The sequence below is a fragment of the Lissotriton helveticus genome, chromosome 10, assembly GCF_964261635.1.
Source record: "Lissotriton helveticus chromosome 10, aLisHel1.1, whole genome shotgun sequence".
In the NCBI taxonomy this organism is placed as follows: Eukaryota; Metazoa; Chordata; class Amphibia; order Caudata; family Salamandridae; genus Lissotriton; species Lissotriton helveticus.
Genome location: NC_136071.1, coordinates 577,047,529 through 577,061,419, shown reverse-complemented (window position 1 = coordinate 577,061,419; position 13,891 = coordinate 577,047,529). Strand labels below are relative to the sequence as shown.

At 42.3% G+C, this 13,891-nt stretch overlaps 1 protein-coding gene across 2 annotated transcripts in view; it reads left to right on the top strand.

The window, feature by feature from the left end:
• MRPL28 (mitochondrial ribosomal protein L28) overlaps window positions 1–13,891 on the top strand; it is a 163,389-nt gene that overhangs the window by 98,647 nt on the left and 50,851 nt on the right. The window contains exons 4-5 of one of the 2 annotated variants that reach the window (XM_078663110.1): window positions 2,686–2,820; window positions 6,264–6,386. In XM_078663110.1, coding sequence (XP_078519236.1) covers window positions 2,686–2,820; window positions 6,264–6,386 — 258 coding nt within the window. The remainder of the gene's footprint in view (window positions 1–2,685; window positions 2,821–6,263; window positions 6,387–13,891) is intronic. The other variant, XM_078663111.1, reaches the window with a different exon arrangement.

Genomic DNA, 13,891 nt, shown 5'->3' with positions numbered 1-13,891 from the left:
AGCTATAGAGAGGGATGATGCGTATCCGGTTCCTCTCTCTGCAATAGTCACGCACAAGAGACCGCCTCTACATGCAAACGATATCAATACTGTGGATACGACGGTTAGAGCATGGCACAGGCTGGGACAATTGGCTCATAAGACCCCGCTCTATGCACCTGCCATGCCGCTGCAACATCATCAGGCCCTGTCTGTAACTGGGGAAAAGGTTGGGATGTCTTTGCTGAGTAAAGCTGGGATTGACAGACTGGGTGATGTGTTTAAGGAAGGCACGTTCGTAGGTCTAGAACAACTGCACTATATTCAAAATCAGACTCCTATGTTTAGTTTCACATACTACAGATTGACCAGAGCATTGAGGGAACACTACCCGACGTTCCCACAGGAACCAGAATGCCTTGCACCATTACAACTGATGATTACCTCTAATGATCTTTCACATTTGGTGTCCAGATTATATACGGCAGCGCAATCCGAGATAGCGGGTAATACTCAAAAGGCTAAAGGGCGGTGGGATGCCTTGATGGACACACCATTGACAGATGAGGAGTGGAGTAGCACCTGCGCTTTAACACAGATACTGACACCTAACGGCAATTTGAGGATTATTCATTTTAAATTTCTTCATCAAATATATTATACACCGTCGAAATTGCTCAGGTTTGGGTTGTACGAGGAAGACAAATGCAAAAGGTGTGGCAGGGAGGGGGCGGACTTTGGGCATCTGGCCTGGGACTGCGCAGGAGTGGCGACATACTGGGGGGAGGTTACAGACACACTAGCGTTGATACTGGGAGAAGTGGTGCAGTGCACACCCAAGATCTGTCTGCTGGGTATTGTGCCACAATTCAGGGCCTTAAAGCGTAAATTCTGTGCAATTGCTTTGCTAATGGCGAAGAGACAAGTGGCGCAATGTTGGAACAGCCGCAAAGTGCCAACGAAGAAAACGTGGCTCTATGATATGACCACATGCCGTGACAAACTGCAAACATATGAGGAGCAATTGCCGGCTAAGTCCAGACCAAAGGACATTTGGTGTTTTCTAACAGATTACCTCACCTCTCTGCAGGACAGTGAGGAGGACTAACTCTCCGTTACTTTCAATCTAACTGGGAGGATGTATGAAGCGCAGACCCGTGTCTGTGGATGGCAACTCTTGGTGGGCGTGAGAACTATTATCATAATTGATGTTTAGAATGTGTACGATGGAGCTGTGAGGTCTTAGTTGGGGTATGTTGACTTCTGTTTTCCTTTCTATGAAAATGTTAAATGGTGAGACTCAAGTAATGCGTTGGCTTATGGACCTACGGAGGATGTGTGGGGGGGCTCGACTTTGTAATACTGTACTATTCTTCTGTGCACAAGCAAAGTATAACTGAGGATACCATCAACGTAGCGAGCCGGCCCCAGGGTTGTAGGCTCATGCTGTGTAAATATCTTTTTGCTAATAAAGGTCTTACGGAAAAAAAAAAAAAAAAAAAAAAAAAACATGAGCAACCCTAGACCAGCTTCAGTCTGTTTTGACCTTGTTACCAAAGGGTAGCTTGAGTCCTTTGGCCTATTGAGCGGAGGACTTACTTCTGTGCATACCTGTCACATGGAGGAAAACAAAAAAGTGAGCAGTAGATTGCATGAATTAATCTCAACCGCAATCGAGTCAGTAGTTTTCTCCACCCTGCCACCTATAGCAGGAACCGACCGGATGTAAAGGAGCAGCTTGTGGTGCTGCACCTAGACAAGCAGTGCTGGTGCCTTGCTTGCTAGGGATCTCTAGGAACAGCTTGTGGTACTGCACCTATACATACAGTGCTGATACCTTGCTCACTAGGGAGCTCTAGGAGCAGCTTGCTGTACTGCACTGAGACATACAATTCTGGTTCCTCACTAGGGACCTCTAGGAGCAGCTTGTGGTGCTGCACCTAGACAAGCAGTGCTGGTGCCTTGCTCACTAGGGATCTCTAGGAACAGCTTGTGGTACTGCACCTATACATGCAGTGCTGGTACCTTGCTCACTAGGGAGCTCTAGGAGCAGCTTGCTGTACTGCACTGAGACATACAATTCTGGTTCCTAGCTCACTATGCAATCATATTCAATGCACTAGGTATTTCATTACTGAAAATATGAGCTATTTGAGTTGCATTATTATTTGCAACGCCAATACCTCAAACTATCAGTAATGGGAGACCTACTACAGTGCAAATTCTTGTTTTAGTAAAGTGGTTAGGAACAGAAGAGTGTTACTCTAAGTCGGAAATAGATTAAATGGATGAGGTCGGATTCGGATTGGTATTCAGAGTTAGTCCAACGCAGGCTAAAATCAACCAAAAGTGAATATTAGAGGGCAGTTATATAATTTGTAAAGTCATGACATCTATACATTTATCCATGAAAGGAATCATTGAAGATAGGGCTTCAAGGCTTTTGAAGAAAGGTTGTAGATCAGCAATCAGAAGCTGAAATATGGGGTCAGTAAAGACAAAGCTGGAATCTTTTCATGGCATCTAGTGTATTTCATATGATTGCAAAAGTTGGGGTTTTCTTCAACTCGAATTTTGGGTTTGTAAATGGTAGGGCTGAGGTTTCGAAGTTACTGCCCTTTTTGGCTTGAGATTGTTGGGCTATTGTTAAATGTGAATTAAAAGTGTCGAATGGCATTGTTAAAAATGTTCTTTCTTACCTTTTAGACTCCAAAGGAGGATTTAAATTCAAAGCTTGGGATGGATTTGAAAAGAGCAATGCTTCTACGACTAGCAAGAAGAGAATCTAATCTTCACCCAGATGACCCAGCAAAAAGAGAAAAAATTTATGACCGATACAAGGTGAATTAATTTTCTTTTTATTATATTTCTTTTCTTTGCAAAATAATTTACCCTAAGCTTTTATCCTCAAGAAAATTCTCTAGTTGCTCTATCTGTTTTGCAAAGTAATGATGGACATTGGCTTCAGAAGTATTCATGTAGGTCTGTCTTATTTTCTTTTCTTCAGCCAACCTCAGTTTGACTGTAGGATACTTTACAGGGAAAAATCAGTCATGGTTCTCCACTACTGAAAATACCAGTGAACGGCCCCATCAAATGATTTTTTTAATTACCTATTTTTTATTATTTCTTCATATTTGACAAACATTATACACAAATTAAAATGTAGAAGATCATAATACATACACTGCATCTAGACAGACACCCGAACCATCCTAACAATTAAATCATTGTAGTACATCTTGATCACTGCATACACCTTCGTAAATGATATAAAAGAGAGACTTCGGGAAGCGAAGGCACGCTTAATCAGCTCATACTCCTCAACCGATGATACTACCATATTGGACAGTCATCATATATCAGAACCAAAACCTCCACCATATCTAGGTTTCCCAAGCTACTTATCTGAACTTTGTGTGTTTGGGATTCCTCCTGCCCCATAAATACTCTTATAATTTCAGCCCACATATTCATGTTTAGCTGACCTTTCTCATCCATCATGATCTCACAAACGTTGATGTCCTCTGCCAAAGCCCACTCCACCACATATCTGTGCCAATGACTTTTCGCAGAGTGCCTCTGGTTTCACCATTTGATGACTATCCATTGTTTCGCCAGTTCTAAGCCTAAAAGAGCAAGTATTTATTAATAATTTTTCTTATTTTTAGGTCTAGGTCATAGATCCATCTAAGCGGATTCCAGTTAACGTATTCAAGCTAGTTGTTTCCTCCCCCAGTAAGTGTATAGTTCTGCGCAGGACTAGGTCAGATAAAGAAATATAGCATCCCACAAGCGGCACCTAGGGCAGGCAATTAACACCTGTGAATATATCTTGTTCAGTTTGACTGGTGTTCAGGAAATATGTTTGATGCATGTAATTAAAATGTACTGATTTAAAACAGACATTACTAAACACATCTTGTACCAGGATTCATGCTACCTTCCATTCCCCGTCCGTCAGTGGGGTGTCTAGGACTGCATCCTGAAACTATTCACCAGTAGTGGCCCTTTTCCACCAGTCCTGTAAGGGTAGCCAACATGTTGAGCATTCCGGGAACCCTAACCAGATTTCCCTGGGAGTTCTTACTAAGTGTACTTATTGTAATAACTATCCCTGCCTGACAGCAATCGTCTCCTGTGCCTCCTCCTATAAAGTTATTATGATTTCCTCACCAGGGTGCTGGTCTCCAAGAGTATGGCATCCTCCTTCCTCCTACTCGCCACCAGCATATCTCTGGAGTCATTAGTAAACGGATGCAGACACCATATCTCTAAGTCTTTTGCAAAGGGAACACAGAACTGGACTCTTTTTACCCCCAGTTTCCCATACACTTGCAATTTTTAGTATTACATCTGGCACTCGTCTTGTACTCCAGTCACCTCTCATATGGAGTGTCAATAAGGTCCTATCCCCTAGTGTTTCTCTGAGTAATCTTTTATCCCAATTATCTGTCTCATCCTGCCATTTTGCAGCGTGTTGCAACTCTCTTGCCATGCAGTACAGCTCTAGGTCCGGTAACGCCAGACTCCCCCTCTTGTCTGTACCTTTTGAGTTGTTCCGGTCACACTCTGCTCTCATCGAAGCCAAGACCAACGATATCAGGAGACTGCCTAATTCTTTAAATGCAGAGCGGGGAATAGCACAAAACGTAATCTCAAAGTGACCATTTTGCCACTGCTATTCTGCTCGTAATGGATAGCGTATGGGCTTTTGAAGAACTGTACCGAGCCGTGGGGGCCCTTGCACCACTCTGTACAAATTATAATAAAACTGCTTTTTGGGGTATGTGCCACTTGGTCTCTCAGATAGTGAAATATTTCCGTCTCCCATTGTAGTCGAAGGTGCGGGAGTTCCTCTGATGTCTTCTCTCTCAGGGAGAACAAGGGAAATAGAACTGTTTTATTCTTATTTACTTCAGTCCTGATCTATCTGCAAACCTATCCACTTCTCTGATTAATATAGACAGGGATCTGTCCGGCCAAAGGAAATATACCAACGTATTGTCCACATATAATGAAGCTGTTTAGCTCCTCATTGGTCACTATACATCTGTTATTCAACACCTCACGCAGCCTGGTTGCCAAAGGTTTAACTACCAGGGCGAACAGAAGTGAAGAGAGGGGCAGCCCTGTCTAGCTCCCATCTCAATGTTCCACTGGGCAGACAAAGTACCACCACACCTCACCCCCTGCATTAGTGTATAGCAGCCTAATCCTCTTCCTGAAAATCTGGACTATTCCCATGTCATAGGGCAGTCTCATAACCCTCATCCAGTCTGTTTGCTAAGGCTTTTGCGAGTATTTTTTGTCAACGTTTCTCATGAATAATGGACAGTAAGCTCTAGCCTGAGACTGGTCTCTATGATGTCCCGTCAAATTCTTAGGATAAAAGCTTATATCGTGGACCTTTCACCAGACAGTAGTACAATTTCAGATGTGAAATATGCTGTTCAGTGTGATACCCCAATGGTTTACTCTTGTGATTACATGTATATTTTGATCTTCAGTACACCAGTAAAGTAATATACTTTAATTCTTCTTGAGAGGTTATAGTACGTTACCCTACTATTATTAAGGAATCTTTACAGCTCGAGCTCAATTCTGTCATATGTTTCTATTGGTAACTAGGAGGAGGGTAAAGAGAAGAGCATAAGTCAATCAGTAGCACTACGGTTCCAACCCCTGTCCCTGGAGTAATGCCAGATTGAAAACTGTCTATGTACTTTTTATGTTGTTTTTATATAACGTATAAGGCAGAAATACAGTTCAAATTATCTCTGCTGAAGACATATTTTGCATTATTTCGACACAGCTACGATCTCTTCTTAAACACCACTTCTGGTATTCTGTTATGGTTTGTAGCCAAGGTGAGCACCGTGTGCTGGAGACCTTGTGTCAACTCAGTATGGGTCCAAACGATACTTGGCTACAAATTTGATTGGTGTGTTGAGTGTTATTACAATATTAAGCTGAAATAACATGGGCTACAGCATCAGTTCTCATGTATGACTGGGCATAGACTTGCTTCAGGTCTGCTACCTGTAGGTCATCTATTCTGAATTGTATATCCATTGGTAGATGGAACCATAGTGAGCATGAAATTGTTGACCCATTTATCGAGTACCTGGGCTATATCGTTGCAATGTGGTAAACCCCCCGCTGCAGTTAAATTAACTTTTTAAATGAATAAAGGAACCCTGTTTGCGCTGTGAAAAGTATCAAACGTGTGAACATTATTCATAAGATTATTCAGGAAATTATTATGCCCACTTGTATTTCAGGATTTCAGCCCTACTATTTCTTCTACGGACAAGGCTTTGGGGACACTGAAATCCCCTTTGATGGAAAGTGGATTACCAGACAGCCCCACCAGTCTGGTGCACACAGACAAGACACATGACCAGGTTTGTCCACAAATGCCCAGCCCACCCAAAACAAAATCATTCTTCCTTCTGTCTTGCAACTGTGTTTGAGATTATGCTGACAGAAGATTTTGATTATCCTGATATGACCATCATCCTTTCTTAAAAATGCTGACCTTTTGCCTGGCAAAGGCTGTTGCTTTAGTTTTGACTCTTAAGTGAGGACTGAAAGTCATGTGAAATTATTTTTGGTTCCAGTTATTTTGTCTGTTTTTTCCTTTTTGGAACAAAATGACTTGGACTCCACTTACAGTTCGGTGCATCTATGTCATTAATGAATTATAATCTTAGCACCTCTGAGGTTAACAAGAAGAGCCAGAGATTGCACACACTGCTTCCTGCATTACACCATACACAGTGGAGGGATGTGAGCAGTAGTGTGATTTACATCCCTGCAGTTGCACTTTCCAATTGTACAAAGTCCTTCTGTTGAGGGAATACGCCACACTAAGTCAGCTGACTATGTGCAGTATCCGAGGCAGTGCCTATAGCTCCCTTTCAAAGTTTCTGTAAAAGAAGACACGCATGATTAAGGTGCGTAAGGGTTTATTCACTTAAGCCAGCTCCAACTGTCCCCACCCTAGCCCCAGAGACCTCTCACTATCTTATGTCATTAAGTTCTCTCTTTTAGAACATGATGCTTCAACATTTCTAACAATACACATGTTCCTCTTTTAGAGCAATACAAACTTGACATTTGAGTAATAATAATAGAATTTGAGAAAAACAGTAATGTACTGTTCACTTCAAACAATATAATCTTTCAAGTAAGAGGATGCCTGTCTTAAGCTTTTCTTCTACTCTGTTCTAACGCAACATGTTCTCAAAGAACGTTTTTCTTACAACTTTTTTGACCAGGTCCTTTGCCACTTGTTGTTACAGAATCTCCACCATCCTCTTTCTCCACCTTGGAAACACAACTTAAATGCCATATATGTCCTTTACTGGCCTTAACAGCATTGTTGAACAGTTAAACCACTTTACTAGTGTTGGTAAACTTGGACCATTACTCGTTTCCAACAAAATATCCCACCTTAACATCTGATTACTTCACATGTTTTCTACAATCCAAATAATGGTTTCTAGCATTCATTATTTGTTGTTCTTTTACCATCCAGTCATCTCCCTCAGAGACATCGACCCATCTCTTCTTACAATTCATCTATCCAGCCACCAATTTGGAACGTAGTAATTTTTTTTCCCCCAGTAATTTGAATGATGCCTTGCCTGTTATGGAATGTGGAGGCAGTCTATAAGAAAGAATGCGTTCCTGAAGCAGTTTCTTTCCACTCCACTCTTTGGGCTCTGGCGAGTTGTGTACTTTCCTTAATGGTCCTTTAGCTATTGGTTTTGGGGTGATTTAATGAACACCTCTCATATGTAATACCACATTCCTTTAGAAAGGACTCAACTTCCTGTACCCCATTGTCTGTCAAGAAAGTTAGGAAAAGCTTCATGGTGAAACAATCCTTGCATGAACCCAGTCACAGATTTGGAAGTAATGTTTTTAGCACATAAGATTTCAGCCTCCTCTCCTGTCAGTGGACAAGCAATGTTTATAGAAATTTCCTCCCAAAGACCCCCTAGCAACTCCCTACTCACAATGAGAGGAACCCAAGGTATCCAATCCTATTACACTCACAGCACGGATTGATCATTCTATTTCCACAACCTGCTTAGCTACCAACGGTTGTCACATAGATGTTCTTTGGTTTTGACTGTGCCAAGGTGTCCCTTGTCGGCTATTTAAATCGTGTGTTTCCTCAAACCTCCAAGAACGACCAATCTTGTGCCTCCTAACAACAAATCAGTACAAAATGGCAACTTTTTTTTCACCTCAACATAAGGATGTAAATCTGACATTTCTTTTCAGGTGTACCACCACTCACACTCACAACTTTCCTTGAGAACAGCATCTTGTTTAATGTCATTCTTTTACAGTAACTTCCCTCTGTGTGCCTACACTCACAATCTCATTGCTCCAAACACCTTCAACATCTTCACCTACATCCTCTTTCTTTGCATGCTGCTTGACCCACAGGGACAATCGGCTGCATCGTTGACGACTTCTGCAATATATTCAACCTTGAAAGTATATTCCAAAAGTTCGACCACTCACTTAATATACCAACATAAACAGAATCTAGCCCTTTTTTAAATAGAATTCCAGGGGCTTATTTGATTTAACAATAAACCCTCACTCCCCGTAGAAATCAAATGACTTTCTTAATTGCCTGTCTTGCAGCCAGCATCTCAATCTCTTTAAAAGACTAATAGGCCTGTACTCCTCCTAGTACCCTTGAAGCACATGTGATGATTTCCTCTTTACCCCAATCTTTCTGCAATTGAACGGACCCTACACCTTTACTGCTGGCATCTGTAATCACAACAGTGTCCTTTCCAGGAACAAAAGCTTAAAGATTAGGAGAAAACAAACGCAAATTCTATTTTGGGCCTTTCAGACTCCACCATACACTCATCAAGCCACATAAACTCAGATCCCTTCTTAGTCAAATTGTTCAACACACACGATTTGCTCAAAATATTGAGCCTAACTCTATTATAAAATTGAATAATTCCCAGGAAGAGAGACTACTTCCTCTTTGCACATAAGTATTTCCAAATTGCAAATAGTTTCTATGAATTTCTTCTTGGGTTTAACACCCTTCTCGGAGATTGTGTGACATATATATGAAATTTCCTCTCTGCCAAATTTGTTTTTCTCACGTTTCAGGGTGAAGTCTGACTCTTAAAATTATCTATAAGACTGTGCATGTTCTCCTTATGCTCTACCCACGAACTACCATAAATAAAGAGGTCATCTTGAAAACACTTTGTGCCATCTAGCTCTAACTTGTTCACCATCACTCTCTGAAATAAAGAGGTAGCCGACACAAGTCCAAAATCCATTCTCACAAACCTATATGATCCCATAGGTGTTGTGAATTCATTGAGCTCTTGGGATGTTACATGCAATTTAACCTGGTGATATGCTGATGGCAATTCTTGTGTAGTAATATTATTCACATTCGCCATGGTGGATAGCAGTTCAACCAGATTAGGAGTGGGAACCCTATCAGGAATTGCCTTTTTTCAAACCCCTACGGTCAATTCATAATCTAATCTCACCACTGAATGTGCACGCCACTACTACTGGAGCTAACCACTCTGTAGATTCCACCAGAACTGATCCCTTGCTCACAGAGTCCCTTTTTGCTGCCTTCTTCAGATTTATTGGCATTCTCCTCACCTTTGCCATAACAGGAACAGCTCCTATTTTCAGTTGAATTTTATGTGTATAACCTTTGAAACACTCATTTATAACTAAATACATGAGGGTGTTGCTTTGGAAAATCCTCACATCCATCCAACACATGGCATGCACACACTTGATGGCCTTCATTAGGATCAAGATACACTTTAATTTCTTTCTATTGGGGCCACCTAAGAATATTGTCTCCCTTAACAGCAGCATACACCTTTCCATGTGAGAACCTCCCGTTTATATTCTAGGAAGTCCTAAAAAATATACTCTTTTTATTGACTCGCCTCTATACCCTCATGGACTAATGTCCATTCTCCTCAGCCTCACACGTCTTTCAAAAGATTTCTTTTATAATGCTTGAGAAATGATATTTGTGTGTGAACACGAGTCAAACATGGCTGCTGCTTCCGCACTCTCAATCAATATTTTATTGGTTGGGTTACACAATGTCTTCATACCAACTTGTAGTACTAAGTCATCGGTTCCTGCTTTTACATTTTCTTTTGACTTATTCCCACTTTTACATCACTTGCTAAAGTGTCCTCTACATGCACATCAATTTCACATACATTTCATAGCCGGACACTCTTTATTAGTATCCATATGGCCTGGCACACCATAGTGGAAACAACTTCCTTTAATATCAGTGGCCACCCTGTGTATTTTACCTTTCACTACTACATTCCTATCATCTGCATTCTTCAAATCCTTTTTTAACACCTTAACACAACTTAACATAGGTTTCACATATTCAGTTGGGGAAATGACAAACACATAGTGGTGGCTTGATTTTAAGCCATAGCTTCTCTCTTAGTTTATCCGATATACATTGAAGGACAAATTGATCACAAATCCTTTCTCACGCAGTACTCCAAATGTACACTGTGCTGACAACTTCTTCAACACAGTACGCTTTCTCTGTCCAGGTAAATAATGACAATCCAAATTCTTTATAACCATTTCAAATTGTTTCAGCCCCTGTACTTAATCATCTCCCAGGTTAGATAGATTTTCTAACACCTCCTGTGTTTCAGCCCCCACACAGTGTGTCAAAAGTACAAGTTTCCTTTCTGCACTTATATTTGTTACACATACATGTATATAATTCAAAACTATTTTTTTCCACTTGCCTAACTCAATCCATGTTCACCAGGATGTGGCAAGCAGAAAGACTATGGCAAACATTCTGCATATCTGCTGAGGGTACAGAATCACACAGATCTGAAATCTATCAAATTCTATTATTCCAGCTGTAATGTCACAATTCCATTACATTTGTGAATGGTCTCAAATATGATGAAGTTCAACATGATGAATACTTAACTCTAGACAAATTTAATTTAAGTAAAACTTTTGTTTATGAATATTTTTTTTTATATTCTTTTTGTTGAAAATTGCCTGAAAAGTGAATACAGTTGACGACTATTTAGTACAATTCATGTTACAAATTCCAATCCTATACATAGCAGGCTAAACATTCTTTGTAATATCCCCACAGTTCTCGGTTGTCCATTCAGTATTTCCCCACTCCCATTATACCTCCAGCATGGAAGGTCCATCATACGGCATGCATATCATCCCTCTGCTTTTGTTCCACTCCCCCCAGATCTTGGACCATTTATGTGGACAACCTATACTTTCATAGACCACCCTTTCTGCCTGCATACACCAATCCATATCTGTCTCCCAATCTCGAAACCTAGGTCCGGTCGCTAATCTCCATGCTCTTGCTATGTTCCGTTTAGCAACCATACACCCCAGGGTAACCCAGGTTTTTTCTCTCGTAAGTTCTGAGGCTTCCCAGACATTAAGGAGGCACCATCGGGGCGAGGTCTCTACCACCCTCCCACACAATGTCAACATTCTCTGTGTTACCATGTCCCAGTATTTCTTAATAATTGGGCAGTCCCTCCATTGATGCAGAAAAGTTCCTTCTTGACCACAATTTCTGGGGCATAGTGGGGAGCTGGAGGCGCCCATTTTGACTAAAGTCATACTCGTATAGCATGTTCTATGTAAGACTTTTAACTAAATTAAGCGGAATCTGGAGCTCATAGCCACCTCACTGGGGGATGTCGGCGCCTCCTGCCACTCTTCATCACTCATATCTCCTATGTCATCCACCCATTTGGTCCATAGTTTCCCCAAGTTATCAGGCGTGTTGTTTAATATCTTCTTATGTTAGTGATATTGCTTTCTCCTTTAAGTAATCGTCCAGACGTCTATCTCCTAGAGGAGAGGAGGTTGGAGGATCCTCACCAATAGATATTGCTCTTTGTAATACACTACACACTTGAAGATATCAAATAGTTTCTCTAGCGCCTAGGTCGTAATCCCTCTGTAGGTCGCCAAAGGGAATAATCTTCCCTCTCGCCCATAAGTCTCCCACCTTAGAGATGCCAATAAGGTCCCATTTATCAAACCCAGGTTGTTTTATTAATAGTCCCAGCTGCGCTGAGTCCCATAGTGGAGTAGCCAATGTTATCTTATTCTTCCACCCCAGAGCTGCTGAGGCGGTGTGCCATATCGTAATTGTTGTTGATATTGGTGTGTGTCGAGGTATGTTTTTCCCCCTTCCTTAGATAGCTCTTTGATAATTCCCGGGGGGCATGTTCTATCTATCCATCCTATAGGCTGGTTCTATTTGAGGCCAATGTACGCAGTGATTTGTTACGGCATGGTGTGCTGCCCAGTAATAATAATAGATTGCTGGGAGGGCAATACCTTCATCGTACCAGCTTTCCATATGTTTCGCCAATGCTATACGAGGGATATCATTATCCCAGAGAAGTGTTTGTATCTCTGACTCTATCACTTGAAAATATCTTGTGGGAACCAGGTATGGAGTGTTCTGTAAGATATAGGGAAAATGGGGGGATGCCATCATTTTGTATAGTTGTCAGACACACTGGTGAGGCCGGTCCTGTCCTGGTTTTCCGAGCAGCCGAGGCTTGCGCGGAGTGTGGTGCGAGGAGCAGAGCGAGGAGCCGATTGAGAACGCTGCTCTTCCCGCTCGGCCGGAAAAAAAACGCTGTGCCAGTCGCTCAGGTTGCAGTTTGTGCCGGGATTCGCCGCGATTTGAGGTTGTCGTCTGAGACGAGGGTCCCCTCACACAGGATCAGGGCTCGAGGAGTCTGCGGCGGCGGGGGTCCCCCCGCACGGGAGCGGGGCTCGAGGAATGCTCATGGAGTGCTGGAATTTGGGTGCCATAACCGGGAGCGTGCGGAGTGTGCTGGAGTAGGAGTGTGTTCTCCCTACTGGAGGACACAGAGTGTAGTGCCCGGGTGTATCCGTGTAGGTGCCCCAATTAGGTTGGGTGCAGCCTGTTGAGCCCCAGTGTGCCCTGCTCCTTCTCCCAATCCCGCCCCTGCTCTTGTGCACTTTGTGCACCTCTTGCCATGGATGAGGATTGAACAGCCTTGGATCCCAAGCACGCACCAACAGCTTCACAGACTCAGCCAGGAGGACTCTATATGTAAGTCACTGTTGTCTTCCCCTGTCAGCTCGCTTTTCTGTACTTTAGCCTTTGAATATGTTCTTTGAGCACCAGCAGGTTAAAAGATAACTTTGCGCATATTACCCTGCTCTAGAAGTGTATAAATCACCTATCACCCAGAGGAGGAGGATTCTGGGAAAAGAGTGGTGACGAAAGCGGTAATTAAAAAAAAATTCAAATAAAAAACATACACCAAAATGGGCAAACCAACCGGTGTAGGAAATGGTACAGGTACTAGATCAAAGCCATCGAAAAGGGGGCAAGCATGGCTGGAACCTACCGCCACGGTGCAACCACCAACCTCAAACTTAATCTCAAGCAACAAGACAATTTGTAAATATTTTACATCAACAACGCCAACAACACCTGGACAAAATCCAACAGGAAAAAGCATGTCCTACAGTAGTGCGTTAGTACACTCAACACCAACACCACATACCAATACCAATAACTGCCCGAGTCATGAAACAGGAAGTCAGGACAGTGGGACAGGGCCACCCTACGGGAATAGTGTTGCAACCGAGAAAGATGGGCTAGAGCTGGTAGATTTGGAAGTTTTTGAAATAGCAACTCAGTCCGAGTGCCCGGGAACACAGGAGAAAAGGCTTGCAGCTTCAGACTGTTTTATGCTTGGGGAAAAAGATCACAACATACTGGGGCATGGGCAAGCACACCAGGAAATATTGGAAATTTCATCGGTATTAGAACACACGGAAATGCAGAGAG